At 42.5% G+C, this 26,360-nt stretch overlaps 1 protein-coding gene across 2 annotated transcripts in view; it reads right to left on the bottom strand.

Moving 5' to 3' along the window:
• Positions 1-24,669, bottom strand: part of ZNF507 (zinc finger protein 507) — a 42,595-nt gene extending 17,926 nt beyond the window's left edge. Inside the window, exons 1-5 of one of the 2 annotated variants that reach the window (XM_027978177.2) lie at positions 24,501-24,669; positions 22,944-23,037; positions 13,932-16,069; positions 12,382-12,499; positions 8,675-8,789 (exon numbers count right to left, since the gene is read on the bottom strand). In XM_027978177.2, coding sequence (XP_027833978.1) covers positions 8,675-8,789; positions 12,382-12,499; positions 13,932-16,067 — 2,369 coding nt within the window. In that variant the 5' untranslated portion in view covers positions 16,068-16,069; positions 22,944-23,037; positions 24,501-24,669. The remainder of the gene's footprint in view (positions 1-8,674; positions 8,790-12,381; positions 12,500-13,931; positions 16,070-22,943; positions 23,038-24,500) is intronic. The other variant, XM_027978178.2, reaches the window with a different exon arrangement.
• Positions 24,670-26,360: the final 1,691 nt, after the last annotated feature.

The following is a 26,360-nucleotide window of genomic DNA, read 5'->3' as shown; positions in this document are numbered from 1 at the left end:
TAGAGATCTCTTCAAGAAAATTAGAGACACCAAGGGAACATTTCATGCAAAGATGGGTTTGATATAGGACAGAAATGGTATGGACCTAACAGAAGCAGAAGATATCAAGAAAAGGTGGAAAGAATACACGGAAGACTACAAAAAAGATCTTCACGACCCAGATAATCACGATGATGTGATCACTAATCTAGAGCCAGACATCTTGGAATGTGAAGTCAAGTGGGCGTTAGAAAGCATCACTATGAACAAAGCTAGTGGAGGTGATGGAATTCCAGTCGAGCTGTTTCAAATCCTGAAAGATGATGCTGTGAAAGTGCTGCACTCAATATGCCAGCAAGTTTGGTAAACTCAGCAGTGGCCACAGGACTGGAAAAGGTCAGCTTTCATTCCAATCCCAAAGAAAGGCAATATGAAAGAATGCTCAAAGTACCGCAGAACTGCACTCGTCTCACATGCTAGTAAAGTAATGCTCAAAATTCTCCAAGCCAGGCTTCAGCAATACGTGAACCGTCAACTTCCAGATGTTCAAGCTGGTTTTAGAAAAGGCAGAGGAACCAGAGATCAAATTGCCAACATCCGCTGGATCATGGAAAAAGCAAGAGAGTTCCAGAAAAACATCTATTTCTGCTTTATTGACTATGCCAAAGCCTTTGACTGTGTGGATCACAAGAAACTGAGGAAAATTCTGAAAGAGATGAGAATACCAGACCACCTAACCTGCCTCTTGAGAAATCTGTATGCAGGTGAGGAAGCAATAGTTAGAACTGGACATGGAACAACAGACTGGTTCCAAATAGGAAAAGGAGTACGTCAAGGCTGTACATTGTCACCCTCCTTATTTAACTTACATGCAGAGTACATCATGAGAAATGCTGGACTGGAAGAAACACAAGCTGGAATCAAGATTGCTGGGAGAAATATCAATAACCTCAGATATGCAGATGACACCACCCCTATGGCAGAAAGTGAAGAGGAACTAAAAAGCCTCTTGATGAAAGAGGAGAGTGAAAAAGTTGTCTTAAAGCTCAACATTCAGAAAATGAAGTTCATGGCATTCGGTCCCATCACTTCATGGGAAATAGATGGGGAAACAGTGGAAACAGTGTCAGACTTTATTTTTGGGGCTCCAAAATCACTGCAGATGGTGACTGCAGCCATGAAATTAAAAGACACTTACTCCTTGGAAGAAGTTATGACCAACCTAGATAGCATATTCAAAAGCAGAGACATTACTTTGCCGACTAAGGTCCGTCTAGTCAAGGCTATGGTTTTTCCAGTAGTCATGTATGGATGTGAGAGTTGGACTGTGAAGAAGACTGAGTGCCGAAGAATTGATGCTTTTGAACTGTGGTGTTGGAGAAGACTCTTGAGAGTTCTTCGGACTGCAAGGAGATCCAACCAGTCCATTCTAAAGGAGATCAGCCCTGGGTATTCTTTGGAAGCAATGATGCTAAAGCTGAAACTCCAGTACTTTGGCCACCTCACGCGAAGAGTTGACTCATTGGAAAAGACTCTGATGCTGGGAGAGATTGGGGGCAGGAGGAGAAGGGGACGACAGAGGATGAGATGGCTGGATGGCATCACGGACTCGATGGACGTGAGTCTGAGTGAACTCCGGGAGATGGTGATGGACAGGGAGGCCTGGTGTGCTGCTATTCATGGGGTCGCAAAGAGTTGGACACGACTGAGCGACTGAACTGAACTGAACTATTAATTACAGTCTTGTTTTATTCACTTCACTGCACTTACTTTCTGAAATTCTAGTTTACTTATTTTCTGTATTCTTTCATGAAGGTGTAAATTCCATGACTATGCATTTTGCTGAGTCAGAAAAAGAACAGAACGTTAATGTATCAATAGAAATCTGTGATATCATGATTTATAACAATATATATTTGGTCTTTATCCCAGTTCTTGGCACAGAGCTCCTATAACCCTTGAATTCCCCAAGAGATAGAGAGATAAAGATCTTCTGTATGTTAATGAGGTAATTTTTTAGAAAGTTTCTAGGTCAGTGGTCCCCAGCTGTTTTGGCAGCAGGGACTGGTTTCATGAAACACAGTTATTCCATGGATAGGGGGTGAGGGAGATGGTTTCCAGATGATTCAAGTGCATTATATTCATTGTAGACTTCATTTCTATTATCATTACATCAGATCATCAGGCGTTAGATCTCAGAGGCTGGGGATCCTAGGTAACCTAAGGATGGAGGCTGATTGCCTCCAGAGGAACCAACCATGTGATTAGAGGGTTGGAACTTCCAGTCTCAGAGGACAGACTACTGAGATTCAGTTCAACCATCAATGGCCAATGATTTCATCAATCGTGCTTATGGAAGGAAGCCTCCATAAAAACTTGAAGGCTGGTTCAGAGAGTTCCCAGGTTGGTGAACACATGAAGGGCTGGGCGAGTGGCACACCCAGAGAAGGCACGGAAACTCCACCTCTCCTGGCTCGGCCCTCTGTGTCTGTTCATCTGATTGTACACCTGTATTCTTTCTAGCCAATCAATCAAGCCTGAGGAGGGAGTCACAAGAGCCTTGTTCACCTGATTCACGGCCAGCCAACAGCAGCACAGCTAACAGCCTAGACTGGTGACTGACATCTGAAGTGAGGGCAGTCTACTGGGGCTGAGCCCTTCCCTGGTGGGATCTGATGCTATCTCTGGGTAGACAATGTCAAGACTGAATTAAATTTGCAGGACACTCAGCTAATGCTGTTGAGAACTGAGTTGCTCAGTGGTATGGAAAACATTTGACATCAGAAAATCCAAGGTTTCTGAATCTGGCCAAAAATCTGAACTGAATTTTTCTACAGGCTTTCTCCCATTGCTAATAGGTCAGTTACTTTAATTCCCACAGAGCTCAGAATGTGGTTTAACTACCCTATTTCCGTGGCCTGGGGCTTTACTTGGACATTACTCCAGATCTGATTTAATTAAAACAACTGTCTTGAGGGGCTGCTGCTGCTGCTGCTAAGTCACTTTAGTTGTGTCCGACTCTGTGCGACCCCATAGACGGCAGCCCACTAGGCTCCTCTGTCCCTGGGATTCTCCAGGCAAGAATACTGGAATGGGTTGCCATTTCCTTCTCCAATGATAAAAGTGAAAGGTGAAAGTGAAGTCACTCAGTCGTGCCCGACTCTTAGCAACCCCATGGACTGCAGCCTACCAGGCTCCTCCGTCCATGGGGTTTTCCAGGCAAGAGTACTGGAGTGGGGTGCCATTACCTCCTCCGGTCTTGAGGGGCTAGGCAGAGGAAAGCAGAACCAGATGTACTGCAGTACTGGAGGTATGGCTTGAACATATGTGAAAAGACTTAAGTAGAAACCTTGCAATAGAATTTGTCTTACCACATTCAATTAGATTTCTATGCTTTTAAAGGATACATAAACTAAGGCCCAGAGAAGATTCACTTTAAATTTTGTGATAAACCTAAGAACTCTTTGTGCCACTGTAAGAAACAACGTCCATCAGTTCATTCCTTCTAAATGAAACACATTTCTTTTCCCTCCAAATTAAACCGTAAGCTAAACTGTTTTCCTTAAAACAAATTCAGGGTTTTCAAAGACTTGAGATTTTTCCCAAGCTAATGCAACTGACTAACAATTCAACATGGTTTCGGATTAAAAGAGATTTAAGAAATCTGTAGGGTGGAAGGTGGAGTTCCCAGGTGGTACCAGTGGTAAAGAACCTGCCTGCCAATGCAGGAGTCATAAGAGACGCAGGTTCGATCCCTGGGTCAGGAAGATCCCCTGGAGGAGGGCATGGCAACCTACTCCAGTATTCTTGCCTGGAGAATCCCATGGACAGAGGAGCCTGGCGGGCTACAGTCCATAGGGTCGCACAGAGCTGGACACAACTGAAGCGAGTAAGCATGCACAGGGTGGAAGGTAAGTTTAAGAGTGATGGGGCATATATTAATATATACCTATGGCTGATTCACGTTGATACATGGCAGAAGCCAACACAATATTGTAAAACAATTATCCTCCAATTAAAAATAAATAAATGAAAAAAAAAAAGAAGTCTAAGTTGGTGGAAGTGGTGACATGTGACTTCCATGGTATGTCATAAAAGGTAATACTGCTTTCATCTACTTCTTAGCTAAGCATTCACTTGTGGAACCAGCACACTTGGAAAAGTCCATGTGGAGAAATCATGTACATGTTCCAGCTGAGAGGTCCAGCGAGGCCCCAGTCGACAGTCCGACCAGTGAGGGAGCCCTCAGATGCCTGCAACCCCTGTCATCTCATTACCTCCAGACTTCAAGTCTTCCCTCTTGTCCCAGACCTCAGGAACAGCCATCCCTCTAATGCCCTTTCTGAATTCCTGAGCTACAGAATCCCCGAGTCAAATAAAAGAGCTGCTGTTTTACACCACTAAGTTGGGGGTGGTTTGGCAGCACGCCTCATGAAGAGTTCTCTCTGGCAAAGCAGATACAGGTGGAGTGGCACAGCTGACAGGAGCAAGGGTTCAAGGCCTGGCTCTGCCACTTGGGGAGATCGTGGGAGATCGTTTCATCTACCCAGCCTCCTTTCCATATTTATTAATACAACATAAATAGCAGTAACATTCCCAAGTACTGGGCTGTCATGAAGATCAAGTGAGCTGACGCAGCCTGAGTACTCAGCACATTGCCTGGCCCATGAAAAATGTTTTTACAAAAAAATGTTAGCTATTATCATTGTGTCCCTCGGTTGTGTCCGACTCTCTGTGACCCCAAGGACTGCAGCCTGTCAGGCTCCTCTGCCCGTGGAATTCTCCAGGCAAGAATACTGGAGTGGGCTGCCATTTCCCTCTGTAGCGATCATTATTACCATTTGTAATATAGCTCTATAAAGACCAGACTTTTTACAATGACTGACCACATATAGGAGGCAACTCTGTCATTCCCAATGTCATTTCGATTGCTTAAACCCTGTTTGTTTTTTTTTTTTTTGAGATTTTTCTTTTCCTTTTTGTGTCATATTATAAAACCAGGGTCATTAATGCATAAGCACACAGAATTTTTGACCTAGTTAATGTGAATCCCTGAAAAGCAGGATCATTATTTTATAAGCACACATTTTTACCTCTCCTTCCATCATCTACCTTAACTGCACGACCACTTAGAAAAATCAGCATCAGTTTCAGAGTATAAAGATACATAAGGCCTAAGCACAAAGAAAAAGATTAATATATTTGGTTACATTAAAACTAGAAATTTCTTTCTTCAAAAGATACCACTGAGAGTAGCATTAAGTATAGAAGATACGGGCAATACACATAATAGACCAAAAAACAAACAAACAAAAACCCCTTGTATTCAGAACACATAAAGAGTTGCTGCAACATCAGTCAGAAAAAAGCCGACCACCAATAAAGAAATGCCACGTGAAAAGATGCTCAACTACATAAATCATCAGGAAATGCAAATGAGAACCACCACAACATATGTACCTACCAGAAGGATCAAAACTCAAGACTGATAAAACGAAGTATTGATGAGGGTTTGAACTGGTACAACCACTGTAAATTGGTATAACCATTTTGGATAACTGTTGACAATATCCACCACACCTCAATGTAGCATGTTCTATTACCCCCATATTCCACTCCTGGGTATGTACCAATGGAAAAGAACCCATTTCATGAAAAAATATGTAAAAGAATATTGGCATTATTCATAATGGGGGAAAGTCTGGCCAATAATCCAAATATCCATCAACAGTAAATAAAAAGTAAATTGTGATATAATTTTAAAATGGAATACTACACAGTAATGAAAAGGAACACGTTAATTCTACACTGAATTACACACAATGGTGCTGAATGAAAGAAGCTAGATGTTAAAGAATACGTGCTGTATGACTTCACTCATATTAAGTTCAAAAACAGGCAAAACTAATTTGTGATGTTAGAAGTCAAGATGGTGGTTTATCTGGTGGGGGATAGGGGTAGTGAGTGGAAGGGCCAAGAAGAGGGTGCTGCTGAGAAACTGGCAATGGTTTATTTCTTGGTCTGAGGAATTACAATGATGGGTTTAATTTGTGACCATTCATCAAGCTGTATGCCTTTGATTTATGTAATTTTCAGGATATATGCTGCATTAAGTTATAAAGTCTATTTCAAAATTTTCAAAAAGAGAGAGAGACTTAAGAAACATATCAATCAAATGCAATGTTTGGACCTCCTGATATAAACAAAATACCTAATAAAAGATACTTCTGAAACATTTAAGGAAATACTGGGTATTTTTAGACTAGGCATTAAAATAGGATTGGTACTAAAAAATCAACATATAGGAATATATCTGGGCGACTCTTCTACTTAAGGAAGAATATTACCACATATTTATTTTCAAAACACAATAAATATATAGAACCAGAGCCTTTTTATAGATGAGAAAAACTAAAGTATACAGATAACTATCAGTCATTTGAGCCCAACACTGGGCTTCCCAGGTGGTGCTAATGGTAAAAAACCTACCTGCCAGTGCAGGAGACCTAAGAGATGTGGGTTCGATCCCTGAGTCAGGAAAATCCCCTGGAGGAGAGCGTGGCAACCCACTCCAGTATCCTTGCCTGGAGAATCCTATGGACAGAGGAGCCTGGAGGGCTACAGGCCATACAGCTGCAGAGTCGGACACGACTGAAGTGACTTAGCACACAAGCACATCAGTCGTTTACTGAGTATCTACTATGTGTCGGGCAGCGTGCCGAGTGCTTCAGTCCAAAGCCCATGCATGTCCCTCTCTGTCATGTCGTTCCTCCTGCCCTCCATCTCGCCATGGAGTTTTGGAACCCGAGTACTGGTATAATTATGTTTCTAAGGGAAAATGGGCTCAAAGCCACAGTCAGGAGGAACTGTGGGGACACGAGGAAAGTGTTTTGTTGTTCCATCTCTAGCTAGTCAGTCATGAAAGTGGTATTAGAGGAAGGAAACCAGCAGTAACTCTAGTACCGCAATATTAAACTAAACCAGAGACAATCTAATATCTGAAAATTTTGAATGCACCTTTTACTAATCTGGGGGTCAATGTCATAATTATCATAACTGGTATGTGGTTTACTTAGAATGTTCCTTACTAAAGCACTGAAAATAACAAAGTTTGCTACATTTGGTAGATGTGGGACAGGATGAGGCCTTTTTCATCTTCCCCTGTCCTAACATGGGAATGGAAAATAGCTCTCTTCCTTCTGCAGTGAGGACAGGGTTTCTGAGATGACCTCATGAGCCAGGCCCTTCAGTGCTCCAAGAAACATGCTATCAGAAATGTGCAGTATACACGCTCTGAGAAAGCAAGCCTCAACTCTGACTGTATGTGCTAGGCAGCAAAACTGAATGAAGCATACATGAAATAAGCCAGGAAAACTACGATAACTCAATACTAAATGAGATATCAAGAAGGCTATGCTTTCTAACAGTAAGTCCTAGAAACATACTGGAAAAGAATATGGTAACCCATAATGCTCTGTAGAGTGCACATCTCATGAAGACAAAGGAAAAGTATTTAAAGAAGATTAAAAGAAGAGTCACAGGATTTGAAAGTTGGAAAACAAGTGTTATGTGAAAGGTAATAATTACATGGAGGGCTTGGTGTGACAACATTTTTTCTAAGGTACTCAGGTCAAACCCAGTGAAAAAGTACAGTGTGAACAAATTCGGAAAATAACCTACTAAGGCTTCTCTGATGTAACAGGAAGAAGATTCTTACTGCATGTATTAATTATTTAAAACCATACATAATTATATACTCTCTAATTAAACCACACACATATATATAAAGAGAGTGAGAGAGAGTGTGCCATAGCATGGGATCAAGGAATGGCAATTTAAGGTACAGTCTGCCACGTCCTCATTTAGATATTAATAAAGTAACTTTCCCACAGTGACCTGGGTCACACCTATAAAACCTGGGAAGAGAGTTAAAACAGGAACCAAGTTTTGTCAAGGGGATAGAAAAGCTCAGGGCATTGCTGAGCACGATTGGTCACGGTGACTTGGCTTAGCTCTGCCTGGAAACTTGATGTTCCCTGATGGCTACCAGTAGAAAACACTGCTCTGTGACAGCTGGACAACCTTTGCAAAAATATCTGTATCTTTACTATACATAAACAACAGGTAGTTTATTCTCCAGAGGCAAAGTTTATTTAAGCAGTAATTATTTCTATTTATCAGCCTATCTTAATCAACTGAGAACACCTATATTTTCTGAATACATATTAGAATGAGGTTTTGTAAAAAAATCAAGTAACAAAATTAAATGATCTTACTCTATACATAGTAAGATTTATTTTCAAAAATAGAAATCTTTCACAAGGAATTTTATTGCTTTTAAGTTTTAAGAGTCTTTTGCTGGAATATTGAATACTTAACAACCAAATTATTGAAATGTACTCTAAGCAATGAAAATTGCTATGATAATTTATACCCACATGAAACTGACAGATATAGGCATCTTCTTTTATTGCTACTAGGCAAAATCTAGTCAAAAATAAGCCTATCATCCTGAGACTAAGGCTTAAAATTCAAGTTCTTTAACAAACTACACAATACTCATGAAACCAGGAAGTGAAAGTTTCTTAGTGCTTAACCTATGCTTAAACAACTGTTATGAATTTTTAATTACTTCCACTTTTTTCTTTACAGTATTGTAATACAAGTATTAAAGCTCCAGGATCATCACACTTACCTGTAAGGCTTATCAGAGTTATGGATTCGTCTGTGGTTTCTGACACCAACGTATGTTGTACTTGTATAATCGCATACATCACATCTATACTGTTTCTGGACTGAAGACTTATTCCCTGGACAAAGCATTTCAGTTTTAGTGATGTGGTTGGATTAGATTAAAACAACAATATTTACATTCCACTGTAAATGAGAAGTTATACCACACAGTATTAACATTTCAATGTGGGCTTTCTCACTGGTTAATAAAGTCAACAAGCTCAAATCTAGCTTTACTGGTTCTCCTGCATCTGCACTCTCTGTGGATATAAAGTGAGTATCATCTGATCTGTAAAAATACATTGAGTTAGCTTCTACAAAATCTTGTACAAATTCTAAACTATGATGAACCTCATGCCAGCTGCCCTAATGACTGAGTTGCAATTGATTTAACCAGAGATAAACTGTGAATCTGAAAGGTGTTGGATTCATCCACATAGGATATAGCCTTCAGGAAACACTGACTTTCCAACCAGCTGTAATTTAATACTATAATCCAGTACTATAAAGTACAGCTATAACAAACTCAATATACAAAGTCCAAAGCTTTTTCCCTCTGTAGGTTTCCTTTGTTTATAACTTACAACAGAAGGAAAAGCAAAGGCAAATTATTAAGTGCTATGTAATGCAGTATAATCACACCCCGTAAACTGACAGTTTACAAGGACTAAGGTGAACACGCAGCTCTCTGAAATCCAGGAAACACAGATCCATGGAATCAGGCCCTGTTACTAAACTTACTCTGCAACAAGGGGCAGGGTGCAGGGGGTAGGCAGGATTCAAATCAGCGTAAACAGGCAGAATGACTTGATCATAGAAAACTGTTCCTGAAGATATTCAACAATTTATTTACTCTTCTGTCAGCACAAAGTTCACAGGCCATTCATAGCCTGAAGGCTTCATATTCAGAAACAGAGCGAGCATAGAAATTGCAGAACAAGGCAGAACAGGAAGAAAGCTTAGGTGGAACACCAGCACACGCTGCAGAGAAGTAAAATTGGTGATACAGAAGAACTCCCATACGGAAATTTTAACAAAACAAAGAAAATCCTTAGGTTAAATTTAAGCTTTCTAAAATTGCAATTTTCTTTGGCTAATAACTACTTTTGCCAGGCGGAACAAAATGTCCTAATTTCCCGGTATAAATCTGTAACATTAATATACACACTAATCATAATTATAATCTAAGTACTGCTCTTAATTGGTGGGTTAAAAACTTGGACTTGATTATAAGTGGCACTACTCCAGATAAGAGTTTAAAAAAAAAAAACCCTGAAAAACAGAAGTGTGAAATATTGTATAATGCTTCTGTGTGAGAAATAGTGCAGATCAATGACAACTAATAAAAATGACAGATGGGGAAGCTTAATATAGCACAGGATGAGAGCCTGTGCTACTTCAAGCAACTGTTTCCAACGGAAAGGATACTGGATTTAAATTTCAAAACCTTGGGCTCAGTCCCTGCTCTGCCACTTAGTATGAGTGTGATCATGGGCAAATTATTTCCCCTCCTGAGGACCTGGTTTCCTCACCTACAAAATGGGAATCCTGGAACCTCCCGGCATGGTTTGTAAGCCCAGGAGCATGCTTTACTTCACAGCAGTCTGTATGTTACCTGTGGGCTGGTGTCAAGTCTGACCCGTCACTAGCTGGAGCCTCCCTGAGGGCAGGGATCTGCTTGCTCTGCTTACATAAAATCCCCAGGGCTTGGCAAATCATAGGTTTATAATAAAGAACACTTAATTAAGTTTCGATAAGAAACTCCATGTGAAAGTGCTCTGTCTACAGCTGAGAATCTGTGGTGTTTGTTAATGTACTCGTTAATACCGGTGTGTGTTCCTCACTGGGCTGGGCCCCTCGAGGGCACTGACACCTCGACTGCACTTCAAGCACTGAGCACAGAATCCAGCTCACGATGGGCACGCCATACCTTCTGGCAGAACAAATGTCTGGGCCTTTACACTCTATTACACTGGGCCTCAGTCAAAAATGAGCTACAAATTACCTGGGCTATCATCGTGACAAGAGACTCGAAGCCACAGAAATATACATCTCCCCTCTTGTTTAATAAGTTTATTAAATGGTTTAAAATGTTTGGATAAAATGTGAATCATTTTCACCTTCTTTGTGAGCTAAAAACTTGTTCTTCAGCCCAACTGCCAGATTCTGAAATATCTAATATAGAATCAATAAAGTGTGCAGATTAAGCAAGCAGAATTCTCAGTCATCTGAATTGCTTTCCTACCTGCAAATAGAGTTGAATGGCGGGGCGGGACGGGGGTGGGGGTAGGGGGGCCGGAGGCATGAAGAAGCAATTTAGAATCTATACATGGAACCCTAAGACACAAGAGTTTGAGCCACAAAGGAAAGCTGCTGCAAAATGGAATATGGTGGAGAGATGTAATGCTATGAAGCCCAAACTGGTTATTTTAATTTTGAGCTGACATTTCAATCTTTTTAATTCAAATTGTGGGTTTTAATTTGTTAACCCATTTGGACAGTTTTAAATTACTGCTTTTGGAGATGGTGCTAGAAAAGACATATTCCACCGCCGGTAGTAACCGCAGGTGGTACCAGTGAGTAGTACTTACTTTATTCCTTCATTAGGGATTTACGGTCCAAAGATATCAAATGTTTTAATGTCTCCTTTAAAGGGGATATGGAAACATAATGAATTAAAATAAAAGGAGGCAGTTAGGGCTATTTTGTACAAAGGAAACAAAACAGTTTTAGCTCAGCCATCTATTGCAGGAACAGATGCTATGTCATAAACTCCTTTTGTTTTGGATAGTTTTACAGGGATGACATCTGTTTGACAAGGGAATTTTGGTGCTACAGTGGTGTCAAAATCAGTTCTTTCAGGAACATTCTAGAATCAGTTATGCTTTCTGGGGTATAATTTAATGAAACATTATGGTAAAACATTTCACTCTGCAGTTGTTTCTAACTTTAATTCTGAGGAAATCTAAAAAGGAAAGTCACCCCAATATGTTTTATTTCCCATAAACGCTATGTACCACAATTGAGACATTTAAAGTATATCAATTTAAGTGAGCTGATGCAAGGAAGCACAGCTTATTACACTTTATCCCTAATTCTCCGGATGTGGCATCCGCCTTTTCATGGAACTCTAATTAAATCTTTTGATTCTAATATTACTATTAGCAGAAACTCGGCCGACTGGCACCTAACTGGTACATAAAAAGAGCCTGTGTTTTTTTTTTTTAAATAATGCAGATGAAATCTGGCAGTCACACTTGGATAAGAATAAGATCACAGCAGGAAGCCTCAGTTAAAGTTTGAGGTGGGGGCCTACCATCTGCAAAAGCTCCGTTCTCAGTGGGTCAACCGGTGCTGAGACAGGGAGGAGGCTTTCCTTCCACGCTGCAGCTTCCCTGGCTTGCTGGCTGTCACCTCAGGGTTTCTGCTGTACCTGGCTCTTACAGGACAGCGTGAATTTCAGAGTACATCTACCTAGACAGGTAAGCTGAGTACTTACTAACAAGATTCACTTAGTACTCAAGAGAGAAGATTCACTCACATAGTATAAAAACAGAGAAGAGACGCAGTCTTAGTCCTGAAAGTAACACACATGACAACAAAGGGCATGGTTTTCACTTCGTATGCTAGTCAACCTCATCTATATATACATTAGAAGAATGCAGATACCTTCTTGAACACATTTTCCATCAGTTTTATCACTGGAAATTCTGGACTCATTAGAAGTTGCTATTGACAAAGTATCTGGAAGACTGTGTTGCTCCCTCTCATGGTTCCTCAGTTGACTCTAAAAAATTGAGAGAAATTAATATGTAGTTTTCAATAAACACACCTGCACAGTTACTAGGAGGCTACAGAAAGGAGGGAACTGCTTTCATGGCCTAGTACCTAGAACACATGACCAGTATTTAAAAACCAAATGCGCTAAAAGATAACCTGACACATTTGACAACTTACAGGAAGAAATTCACTAGAGAAAACACAATCTTATCAAAAAGGCAAGTTAGTTCCTCTTTCCACGTTCTCTGAAAGGAAGCCACTGCTGTCTTAGGGGCGCTTGTGCAGAGTGTGTGTACGCTTCCTGAACCCCTGCTGAGCCCAGAGGAGGAACAAGCAGAGTCTTCAGAGTAACTCAATACCTTCACGAAAATCAATCCAATCAGTTAACTTCTGCACTTCTGCCTTTAAATATCAACTAAATGTGTAAAAGAGACTTAACTGAACTGTGACTCCAAGGACCTCTTCCTCCTCACCCCCACCCCCGTGAATCAAGTGTATCAGCAGAAGAAACTCCTGGAACTTGCCTCTGTGGCTCATCTGTATGGGCTGCTAGTCCAATGGCCAGAGGCCACTTCAGAATTACATGAGAGCAATCCAAGTGACAGTGACAATCTCTGACTCAGAGGCTTTTTTTAAACTCTTGATTACCTATTAATTACCAGTGGACCTGGACCCCAACACCGGCTAATCTAAGAGCAAAAATCTACATCTCAGTTACCTCCACCCCCTCAACAGTCAGCTGGCACACTGAAAAGTTCTAAACCAGTGATTCAATGAATGCAAATTTCCTTTACAAAAACAGTATTTCATACTGGTTGCTGGTTTTAGGTGGCACATAAAATGAAAACCAGCCAAGGTAATCCTGGAAAGTCCTGTAAACTTCCCATAAAACGCAACACTCGTGGCTCCGTTTCCACTGCACTGTCTTTCACTGTATCTCATACAGTCCGTTTCTCCCTGTGCAATGGTATGAATCACCCTTGGCTCGTTGTGTAGCAGCTGATGTGAGGGACTTGCATTTAGGGGCCAGGTAAGATTAAAGATAGGTGTTTTTGTGCACCGATGACGTGAGGCTAAATGTGAGTCAGGTGTGTGTACAATGTCCCTCCGCAGTACAGCCCCTTGCAATTCCCTTGCACTTTAAAATCAACACAGTTTTAAAAAGATACACACATGAAAACACTAAAGCAATAAACACAGAGTCTGTTAAAGATGGGGCATGCGGGGGAAAAAGAATCCTCTGCCAGACATCCTGACGACCCAGATTCCAGTCCCAACTTTAACACTAATTACTAGGGATCCCCTGGGCACACTACCAAACTACTGTGGGCCTCAGTTTCCCTATCTATAAAGTGAGGTGGGTGGCCTGTACCTAGAAAGCGCCCTCTTTGCTCTAAACCGCTACAGCCTTCTGAAGGACTTCATGCGCCCACGCTTACCTTATAATGGAAGGAGTCCTCACACTGCTTGCACTGGTAGATTCTTGTTTTGCAGTGGTTGATCATGTGGCTCTCCAGGTCTTTGCTGTTGTCGGCAATGTGCTCGCAGATGGGACACTGGTAGGGCTGTCTCTGCCGATGGACTCGCAGGTGCTGCTTGATGTAACCCTTGTTACCGCTGCTGTAGTGGCACAGCCGGCAGCGGTAGGGCCGCTCGGCGTTAGGGATGTACTCCACCACGCTGCTTCCCGACAAACTCGCATCGCTGTTGGGTTGGCATTGGGCGTTATCCTGCAACTCTTTCAAAATGTCATCGTCGGAAGCATTTTGGTCTGTCCTTTCCCGTAACTTTTCAATCACAGTGAGTAGGGACATGCTGATGCCTGTCTTAACCTGCCCGTCTGCCAGCTCCTGCCTACCCTCTGGGAGTGCTACTAAGGTAGAGTTGCTTTGGTTGAAACTAGCTAACCCCTCAGGAGAGTTTTTCAGTGGGGACATCATTTTAGAATATGCTGCCACTGTCCCGTCTACTGGCCTTTGTCCGGTGTCCGGATCTAAAAGGTTTATATTCCCATAGTGCCCAAGGTTGGTTCGTGTTAGTTCTGCAGCTCTTATGGGCATTGTAACCAGGGCCTCCGCAGCTAGGGAGTGTAGTCTAAGAGACTCAGAATTCGTCCTTCTTCGGCCCGGTGGGGCATTCTCATCAGTAGCCAATCCTTTGTTTATTAACTCACTGTCTTTCTTCTCTGAGTTGCCCCAGCCTATGATCAGCCCCCCGATATCGACAGTGCATTTATCAGCGTGGTAGACTTCATCTCTTCCTTCGCACCCGATCTTGGCTTCTGCCGGGCGCAGGCTCTTCCCCTCCTCTATTTCAGCGTTCATGAGGAAATGCTTCTGTGAAAGCGCTTCTTCGGCACTCGGCAGGCGCTCCACTATCACGTTGGCGTGGCCTTTTTTATGTGGGCTGCTGCTGATGATCTTCTGTGCTGACGAAAGCAGGCTGTCAGCAGCCAGGTTCTCCTCGGCATCAGAAATCACCTCAAGCATTTCTTCCTCGTTAGGGTCCAGGGTAACTGACTGACTGAGATGAACCCCACCTTCTGCACTGTGTTCTAAAGGGGAGGAAGATGACAACGCCTCTGCGCTGCAAATCTGCACCTGCACTGACGGCCCGTTGTGGATACTCAGCTCATTGTCTCCAATGGCGATGACTACTGCGTGGACACCGCTGGCTGCAGCAGCCACTGAGGAATCCAGTAGGCCTAGGGGCTCATTCTCATTTTCAAAGATTGGATAGGAGCAGTCGACCTCCCCGGCATGTTTCCAAGCATGTGTTTTCAACATTCTCTGCTGGCCACAAGTGTAACTGCAAAACAAGCATCGATACATGCCATACTGTTCATAGGCATACCATTTCCTCCTACCTATTTCCGCCATGGAAGCCGTTTGGACAGTATGAGGCTGTGGGTTGTCCACACTTGCTGGGATGTCAGGAATCATTTCATTCTTTCTTTCTGAGGTTCGGTGACATAAGGGGTTGGTGGGGCTTATGCACTGTTGGGCTTTGGACTGAGTGTGGCTGCTGGCATCATTTTCGTGGTCATTTACCACGTGAGCTTCAAGTTCCTCTTGGCTTTTTGATGTAATATGGCACTCTGCGCACATTAATATCACTTCATTCTGCTGACCATGCTGCTTGATATGATCTTTTAACACAGAAAAAGATGATGATAGAAACTTACAAAGGCTACACTGGTAAGACATAGCCTTCCCATCACTCTGGGCAGGAGAGTCAGGGGTGAAATGTATTTGAGACATCTCAGCCCTTCTAATATCAGTAGCAGGTGACGGGGTTACTTTAGCTGGAATCTCACAAGACTCTTGACTTTCAAGAAGAGAGTGTGCTGCAGCACTGGAACGTGGCCGTTTTTTGCCAATTAAAAGACATTTTTGTGACTTTTCATGTTCCACTATCTTGCTTAACTTCTGGATAACATGGATTAATGGATCTGTTTTGGCTTTTCTTTGTTCATCAATTTCCAGTGATGAACTGATGACAGTTTTGGCAGTCAGCATAGCTTCCTGTTCCCCAATATCTGACACCAACATGGCGACACTGCTGCTTTCTTCCATATCTAAAAAAACAGAATATATGACAGAAAAAAAACACCAGGTTACAAGATCATTATAGGAATATAATTCAGGTAATCTTAACTACTCTTTAAGAGTTTAAGCTGATCTAAGTATTTTCTAACCTGGGAGCTCCATATTGATATACCTGGCTATCCTCAGCAGAGACTTAAATTGCTTAGAATTTTTCTTTGGAGTGTTGTCCCCTATTGAGACTGATGATCAAGGTCTTTCAATCCTTCATTTCTTTCTTTGGAAATAAGTTAACTACATCTCCTTTTTTCTTGACTTTCTTTCCCCTAAACATCTAGCTGGACCTAATCAGTACTCCTCTTTTGTACAATGCCAGATTAAAAAGAAAGGCTGCTATTCCATTATTAAAGGGCTATAGTCACTCTCAGGGTACGTGCAACCACCTCAAGTATTATGAAACACCATTCTGTAAATTCAACACATGAATGATGCAATTCTCAGGAGACAATTTCTTGCACCAAGTATGCTGCTGCTGCTAAGTCGCTTCAGTCATGTCCAACTCTGCGCGACCCCACAGACGGCAGCCTACCAGGCTCCCCCATCCCTGGTATAATTATGATTTATTACTGTAACCATAAACTTTTTTTTCCTCCCCAGATCTTTAGAACTGTGAAAGTATGGGCATGTAACTTTATGTAAAGGGCATAGAGAATTTTGAGAAGTATTATACAAATGAAACTAAACAAAAGCAATGATCCAGTTCCTCCTTTTATTTATTTTCCTGACGATAAACCACGAACTACACTGTGGTTTTTTTAGAGGTCATATTAGTGGTCAACTATTACTCATACACACACACACTCATATACATATATATATGTTTTTTTTCTGAAAGGGAAAGGGGCAGCAGAGAAAGCAAAAATTGATATCCTAGTTGTGTTTCAGGTCTAAAAAAAGCACAGAGGCCTTAAAAGGGGTTATCTGTAGGTTCAAGTAATATGTCATGGCCAAGGAAGGCATTAAACATGAAATGCTTTATCTTTTAGCCTAAATCTTGAATATTTTCTGGCAGAACTTTCAAGCATTTCCTTTGGCTTAAAGTGAGATTAACTTGTTGACTTGGAACACATTTTTAAGTTTAGGCTTTTTTCCAGCACTAAGTTTTGTTTTTCCACATTTTAGGTGCATTCTGGAATCTTACTCACAACATTCAGTAAATGCCAGCAAAATTACTAGTAGAACTAGCTACAGGCCAAAGATCAATTCCTAAACCTCAGTACAGGCTCTGAATTCATTTCAGAAGGTGAAGCAAGGCTCCTCTTCCTGCAGGTGGCTGAATCAACTTTTAGGGGCCCATTAGCTGCTGCCAAGGTGGTACCTGGATTCCTGTAAGACCTCACCAGTCCTCTGTCAGTTTCAGGCCCTTTACTCCCCCATGAGCTGACAGCAGTTATGGCCTTCCTGCTCTTATTTTCTACTCTTTGCGGCACACTAACTTTCTATAGCCAGATCCATATCAGGCAAAAAGGCAAGCATTCTACTCTCAGTTTCTTTAGTACCACTTCTCCCCTCCGTCTGGACACTCTGCCTTGTGCGATGGGGTTTTTCTCTCTTCTACTTCTAGCTGGACTCCCAGCAGGGTATGCATTCCACAGCCATTACAGCAAAGACAGCTATGCCAGCTCCCCCAGGCTAGTGGCCCTTGGGTCACTGTCCCACTAAACAATCTGAGGGCGTTGCCTCTCAAAAGACTATCTCCCTTATATCTCTCTCAAGCAGGAAGAACAGGGGTGATTTTAAATCTCTACAGTCAATCTTAAGTCACTAAAGAAGGGACTATTGGGAGAACAATTTGTTTCTTTAGAAAAATCCTTTGTGGCTTCACAGTGAAAATGAGTGTTAGTCGCTCAGTTGTGTCCAACGTTTTTGTGACCCCCATGGACTGCAGCCCGCCAGGCTCATCTGTCCATGGGATTCTCGAGGCAAGAATACTGGAGTGGGTTGCCATGCCCTCCTCCAGGGGAATCTTCCCCACCCAGGGCTCGAACCCGAATCTCTTGTCTCCTGCATTGGCAGGTGGGTTCTTTACCACTAGCACCACCTGGGAAGCCCACACTGTCTGAGAATTCCCCATTTGTAGGCCAAGGGAAGCTTTGGCTCTTCAAGTGATTACTGATTTCCCTCTAGGGTCATTCACTTAAGGCTTTATTTCTTTCAGTTCAATTGATTAATGCAAATTTCTTAAATAATAGTTACTAGGACTCCTTGAACATTCCATTTCTTACATAAGATTTGGTGCCCTACTACAGATGGAAGGTCTCCTTCCCAAGAAATGAGACAGCTACGTAGGCTGATTGATAATCTGGAGGTTAACAAGTTAATATTTGCTCACAGACTCTGCACACCCACAGGGTTACAAAGGTGACTCATATTATCCTTCTACTATTTAATGACATAATAGGAGGGAGACAGAGCAGTACAAATTGCTCCCTGAGGATATTTCAGCATGTACCTTAAAAGAAAGTGAAATGAAGAAGAGGAGGAGCTCATCTCATTGCAAGAAAAAGACTAATACAAAGAATCTGACAAAACATTCAGATTTTAAAGCTGTGTCTGCTCAGGCATTAAGAGCTAATGGAAATTTGCAGCAGATGCTCCAATTTTCCCTGAACATTTATGCAAGTATCTCATTTTAGAGACTGCATACATTCGGAGGAAAGTACAGAAATGGCACCTATAAAACAGATATCACAACATAAAATACATCAAGAAGCACCTGAAAAACCAGTCTGGGTCCACATGGCAAAGTCAACGCACAAGCCTCATGATAACAAAAGTCTCTGTTAGAAAAGGTTAGATAAACAGCTCATAATAAAGTATGCTAAGAGAGGAAGTTAAGGTGAATACTGGCCAACTCTTAAAATTTTCACATAAAATTTCACGTAGGCCACCAATGTGCATGTGCATTTGAGATCACATGTCCTAAGGTAAAATCTGCATAATAAAGAAGATAAAAATAAGGAGTACAGATACAATCCCAGTGGCTCAAGAATGCTGACAACCTGGATTAAGATAATCTGCGTACTATCCATGGCCTCCAAGAGATCAAGGCAAATGCAACTTAAAAACAGCATCACCAAGGGTGGAGGGGTAGGGGCGTTCAGGCTGACAAACCAGGTAAGAACAGCAAATTTTCTAACTGGAATGATGAGTCCCTTGGAGTTCATTATTATTCTTTCTACTTGTGTAAACCTTAAAGAATTTTAAAACTAAAAAGCTAAAAAAGGAAAAAGTTATGCACAAGGCATCAAGCTAGGTATCAAGAAAAAAGGGAAAAAATTGTATTCACACAGTTTAAAACTGAGTTGAGTGGGAAAGACTCACATACTTAGAACTTAAAAAGAACTAACCACTTTTAAATAACCCAGCAGTACCTAAGGTGAGAAGGTCAGTTTTCATTCCAATCCCAAAGAAAGTTCAAACTACTGTACAACTGTGCTCATTTCACATGTTAGCAAAGCCATGTTAAAAATCCTTCAGGACAGGCTTCAGCAGTAGGTGTACAAGCTGGGTTGAAAAAAGGCAGAGGAACAGGAGATCAAATTGCCAATATTCCTTGAATCTGGAGAAAGCAAGAGAATTCCAGAGAAACATCTAGTCTTGCCTCACTAACTACAGTAAAGCCTTTAACTGTGTGGATCACGACAAACTGAAAAACTCTTAAGAGATGAAGTACCAGATCACCTTACCTGTCTCCTAAGAAACCTGTATGTGGGTCAATAAGCAACACTTAGAACCACACATGGAATAACTGTTCAAAATTGGGAAAGCAATACAAGACTGTAATTGTTACCCTGCTTATTTAACTTCTACTCAGAGTATATTATGTGAAATACAGGGCTGGATGAATCACAAGCTGGAATTAAGACCGCTCTAATGGCAGAAAGTAAAGAGGAATTAAAGAGCCTCCTGATGAGGGAGAAAGAAAAGACTAACAAAGCTGGCTTGAAACTTAACATTCAAAACACTAAGATCATGGTATCTAGTCCCATCACTTCATGGTAAACAGAAAGGGAAAAGTGGAAGCAGTGACTGATTTTATTTTCCTGGGCCACAAAATCACTATGGACAGTGATCACAGCCATGAAGTTAAAAGACGCTTGCTCCTTGAAAGGAAAAGCTACGACAAACCTAGACAGTGTATTAAAAAGCAGAGACATAACCTCGCTAATAAAGGTTTGTATAGTCAAAGCTATGCTTTTTCCAGTAGTCATGTACAGATGTGAGAGTTGAAGCATAAAGAAAGCTGAGTGCTGAAGAATTGATGCTGTTGAACTGTGGTGTTGGAGAAGACTCTTGAGAGTCCCTTGGACTGCAAGGAGATCTAACCAGTCCATCCTAAAGGAGATCAGTTCTGAATATTCATTAGAAAGACTGGAGCTGAAGCTGAAGCTGAAGCTCCAGTACTTTGGCCACCTGATGTGAGGAGCCGATTCATTGGAAAAGGCCCTGATGCTGGGAAAGATCGAAGGCAAAAAGAGAAGGAGGTGGCAGAGCATGAGATGGTTAGATAGCATCGCCAACTCAATGGACATGAATCTGAGCAAACTCCAGGAGACAGTGGAGGACAGAGGAGCCTGGCGTGCTGCAGTCCATGGGGTCGCAGAGTCAGACATGACTTAGTGACTGAACAACAATCACCCAAGGCGAAATAGTTAGAAGGAAACAGCCAATGACCAAATCCTAACAGACTGAACTCATTTTGGTTAGGAAGGGAAACAAAGGCTCCCTGAAGAGGTAAGATGCATACTGCATTCCGACAGAAGAGCCTTCTGGATGTCATCCATCTGCCCCTGTGGGCTCACTGACTGACTCTCCACTCTGCTCTCTATTCCAGGAGGAATTACATCATTAGGCTCCCATGCCCTCTGGCTGAGTTATGCCAACGGGGCGCTGTAACAGGAAATCAGGAGGAGGCAGCAAAGGGAGATCAGATACTCATTTTTCTGGTTCCCTCCCTCGAGGTCACCTTGAACTGGCTGTGATCCTCAACAGAAGGCCATTATCTCCAGGCAGGCTGTTCTACAGGACTCTCCTTTCTCCTGATGCTGCTAGCTCCAGATAACTGAATGATTCCTGGGGCTTGACTACATAGGTCCTACATCTTTATAAGTATCTTGTAAAATACAACCTCCCTGAATTGTCCTAATCTGAGTGTGCCTGCCATTTGCTTTCTTGGAATTTGGTGACAAGAAAGCAACCATAACATCAGTAGATTTTCAGAAGAGAATAAGCATGCTATCTAGAGATTAGAGAAAAGACCAGTATGGCTGAACAGCAAGGTTTATTAGGATGAGGAGAGATTACAGGCATCAGCAAACAGGGTGTTTCTCATTTGAAATCTTTAGACGTAACATTTGACCAAACACATCAGATTGTTATAAGTAAATAAATGTTGTGTCCCAAACCAGAAATGTTCTACAAGCTTTTCCACTTTTCTAAACAATAGACTCCCACAGGCAAAAGCTTAGAATTAATGTCTTTCCCAAGAAAAGAGCCAACTTTTATCAGCTGTCTTTATTTCCTTAAAATTTGCTATTTGGCTTATTTGTACATCTAATTAGTTCCTTTCATTTATAGCAGTATGGTTATCATAAGTAAAATCAAGTTGAACAATTCATGTGGGCCTGGGTGGGACCAGATAAAAGCTGTAATTTTCTGTAGAAGAAGACAGTTCAGTATGTTATATCAAGCATCTTTTCTTTCAGACTAAGATTGTTCTTCCAATTATTAAAAAAAATTATGTTACAGAAGTAATGGTCATTTCCTCATTCTTCCACATTATTGTAATTCTGAAAGAGAAAAATATTTATTTTGCTCTAGCCAAAAGGTGGCAGGGGGCATAGCTAATGGGTTCCTCTCCTAGAGGAACCTCAGTTGTGTGACCTTTGGCAAGTCACTGTTTCTGAGCGTTTTACATTCTGCAGCTGTAAAACTCCAGAGTTGCGCTGGACAAATTTTCATGTTTCTGGGTTATAAACTGAAAAGTTACTTTGAAAATGCTTACATGTTATTTGTAGATTTAACTTACTAATGCCTCTAACATACTTGAGTTAAAATCTCCTTAGCTTAATGTAATTAACTGCCAACCAAGAAAAGAATGAGTGTAAATATTAAAGTATGTCTAATATTCCTTAGCTGGCATCTAGCCTGACAGAATATTTGAAGTCGGCAGCTGCAATTAAGACATAAGGTGAAACTACTGTTAACCAAGATTCAGATTTAACACTCACTGAGCACCTATAAAGTGCCAAGCAATATGCTGGAGACTACCAAAGTAAGAGGGAATCTGTGCCCTTGAGGTGCTCACAGACCAGAGAATAGTGCCAGCACAGATTCTTGTATTACTAATGTACCTGGTAATACTGGCCTCTTTATTTGCAGATGAGGAAACTGAGGCTCACAGATGTAAAGTAATAGCTAGCTTAAGAATTAGAATACAGGTCTATCTTATTCTAAATTCATCGTTTCTCAGTTCAGTCGCTTAGTCGTGTCCGACTCTTTGCGACCCATGGACTGCAGCACGCCAGGCCTCTCAACACACCAATTTTCCTCTTAATTCTCAGCGTGATCAAACAATGTACAAAGTATGAATACTGAAAAGAGCAATAGCCCCTTACAGCTAGGCAGTATCAAGCATGTATGTTTGAGCTTCATTAAGTCTTTGTGACAGGTTACCTGGGTGTTACATAATTCTACAAATAAGGGAACACTCAGTGTTCTTGCCTGGAGAATCCCAGGGACAGCAGAGCCTGGTGGGCTGCCGTCTATGGGGTTGCACAGAGTCGGACACAACTGAGGCAACTTAGCAGCAGCAGCAGCAGCAGTGCAGTTTAAGTGACTTACCCAAGGTTACATGGCTGTTAAATGGCAGAGCCAGTGTCTTTCAAATCAATTCCTGAAATTAATACAGTCCCTTGGATCAATCTTCAAAATCCAGCTGTAGCCAAGAATAAAAGTATATAGTATCAAACATTTCTCTTTCTTGGTGAAACCAAGTAGTAACTTTCCGGGTAGGGGTGGGGATGACAGTGAAAAATTACCCAATATTTCATGCAAAGAAATTCAGAGGAATGTTCATTGAACCCAATTATGTGATGCAAATTTACAAAATTTACCTAATAAGCAGACTTGAGGATCTGGCACAAGTTGGAAAAAAACAGCTCTGGAAATTTCTCCAATAATCGTATATTTCATGTTTTAGCTCAAAATTTATCTAATTGACTCAAAATACTATTGGCTTTACTGATATAACTTTCTAATGAATAAAAAGCAGTAAGCCGTACACTGCCATTTTAATCTTAATCAAAAATACAGTCTAAATGGTTGATTCTGCAAATTTCCAACAGTTCTACAACTGAAAGGCAGCATGAATTGATAAGTCACAGTCGACTGACCTACCTATATCATTTAAGGCACTTTCCTGCCCCGGTCCTACATATCTTTGCTATTTCTTACACTAGCTAGAATGAATTTAAAAGATCAAAGAATAGTATTCATTTCACCTATCATGCAACTTTATCGACTATGGTTAAGTAAACAGTTCATTGCCAGGGCAGAAAGCACATATTTGGCTCTCCCCTGAAATTAATTTTAAACGAGTTAGTAGGGTGAAGGAACGCAGGACCAGACTTTCTCTTTAATCAATAATGCAACCCATACACTGAGTCACAGCAGAGAAGAAAGTACAGACTGAAAGAGGTGTTAAGTCCAGTAATTGCCGGATAAGAGAGATGCAGACCGAAAGCAAATTACAGCCCACTGCGGTAACTAAAGAGATCGCCTGCGGGTTGGGATGGTGGCCTCGGCCTAATTAATCATACAGGCCTTCCACACACAAACCGTTCACTCCGGATGCCCCCAGGTCTTAACGGTGGGGAGCTTTTCCCAGTGATTTCAGTGACTGATCAGTAGGGAGACCACTTACTTCATCGAAATGGTTCGAAATAGGTGCAGAGACCAGAACTGCTTTTCTACTAGTTTTTCCTACATCAAGCAGTGGCTGAAGGGCAGGGGCGACAGGGGTTGGGAAAAGTAATCAAGAGACGTGGGGAGGACACCGTTTTCGCTCCATCCCGTCTAGGCGAAGCGGTTTCACCTGTGCAAAGGGAAGGAAGCGACGGCCGGCGAGCCTGCCTGCGGGCCAGGCTGGTGAGAGTTAAGCCGGGAGCAGCAGGTTCCCCCCACCCGCAGCTGCAGGGCAAGCCCGGGGTCTCCACAGTCCCTGCTGTGGACGGGACAAAGGACTGAAAAGGGACACGGAACTTGGGGCATGTGGCGAGCACCGGGAAAGTGTCGACCTGCTGAGCAGGAAGCCGGCGCCGGTAGAGGCCTGAGGGGAGGACGCACATGGCCGGCGGTGGCGCTAACAGCCGGCGGAGGGACGGTCCGGGGACGCGGTACCTGCGGTCGGGCGGCGGCTGCTGCTTCCGCGAGCCTCTTTTGCCGGCCAGGAGCCGGCCGTGCCCTCGCCCTCGTCCTCGCCCACCTCTCTCACGGCTCTTTTCCCTCTTTTACCCCGCTTTCCCCATCCTCATCAGGAGCTCCAAAATGGCGGCGCGGGGGACGGATCACGTGAGCTGCGGGCAGGTCAGGTGACCCGAGTGGCGGGCGGCGGGGGCGGGGCGATGTTCAGGCCCCGCCCATGGGCATCCCGGGTCCTGGGGCTGGGCGGGCGCGAAGGCGATGCCACACCCGCTCACTGCTATCCCTGCCTTTTGGGTGGGTTTAAGGCGCGAGTTGTCGGGCTCCTAAGGTCCCATGGCGAGGCCTTGTCAGCGGTCTTTGGTTCGTGAAGTCAGTGACTCTTCTCTTTGGAGTCTCCACGTGTCGCCCAAACCCTCTGTGGGCTGTATTTATCACCCCATCCTCTCCCTCACTGGCTTCAGCAGTGGGCCTTGACATTCTTTCAGCCCCATACTTATGAGTTTGCTACTGCTTTTGGCTGGGCTATAATCTTTTGTGGTGTTCCTGGCTAAAATGTAGAGGTCATACCTAGGTTCATGGCTGGACTTGAAGTGCGCTTGGTGAGGAGTAGAGCTGGCCCTGGGAAATCTATTTGTTGGTGAGATTGAAGATTTTCAGGAAAATCCCCGGGGTTGTAGGACCAGACTTGGTAACTTGCTTGACCCAGGAGCACAACTGTAGTCCTTTGAGGGCAACATAGTGTTGGTCATTTGGATCTGTCTTATGGCATACACACCAGCTTTATAAGCAATCCTGTTTTGCCCTGGCTAACAGAATAAAATGCAGTGTGAGTGAAGCTTTCTGCCCAACTTCAGGAATGCTGTACAGGTTGAGTGTCTTAGCAACTGAACAGCAGGGTGCTTGGATTCGGGCTGAGAAGGAGGGCTGTGAATAGTAGGAAGGGAGTGAAACTGAAGATTCCACTCATAGTAATGCACTTTTTCATTGAGATACAGGTGTACCTGGAGGACAGTGTGGATTTGACCATTGCACTGAAGTGAGTCACATGAATTTGAGATGAATTGGTTTCCCAGAGGATGTAGAAGTTATATTTATACGTGACTGTGGTCTAATAAGTGTGCAATAGCATTGTACCTAAAAAGCATTATTTGTTGTGTTGTTGAGTCGCTAAGTTGTATCTGATTCTTTTGTGTCTCCCCCCTCTGCCCCCACGCAGGCTTCTCTGTCTCTTCTCTGTATTTCCTAGGCAAGAATACTGGAGTGGGTTGCTGTTTCCTTCTGGCAGGAGAGGGGGAGTCTTCCCAACCCAGGGATGGAACTCATGTCTCCTTCATTGCAGACAGAGCAAATGCTGTTGGAAAAATGGCACTGGTAGACTAAGTTGATGCAGGGTTGCCACAAACTTTCAATTAGCAAAAGACACAGTATCTGCAAAGCTCATTACAAGGAAAAGATAAATGAAGTGCAATAAAATGAGTTATGTCTGTATCTCTTGGGGATTTCCAGGTGTATACAGAGACCTTTGCAACAGGCTGGGCCCTCAATTATCAAGTGGGAGAAAGGTCCGGAAAAACCTAGTCATTGTTCAGACAGGTCAGTAATTCCTGAGATGAGGTATCTGAGGATACAAATTCACCTGAATTGGGTGGGTGGGTAGGCGGGGAGGTTGGGAAACCAGCAAAGTTAGAATTCTGCTAGTCCACAGAATTCTTTGCCAGGTGGACTAAATAGCTAAGAAGAAGGAAAGATAAAGGGGTGAGTAATTTTTTTCAATAAAAGAGATTGAACAGGAGACTAGCATGGAAGGGTGGAAGGAAAAATAATCGAAGAAAACCA

The sequence above is a fragment of the Ovis aries genome, chromosome 14, assembly GCF_016772045.2.
Source record: "Ovis aries strain OAR_USU_Benz2616 breed Rambouillet chromosome 14, ARS-UI_Ramb_v3.0, whole genome shotgun sequence".
Lineage (NCBI taxonomy): Eukaryota > Metazoa > Chordata > Mammalia > Artiodactyla > Bovidae > Ovis > Ovis aries.
This window is presented reverse-complemented; position numbering and strand designations above follow the sequence as displayed.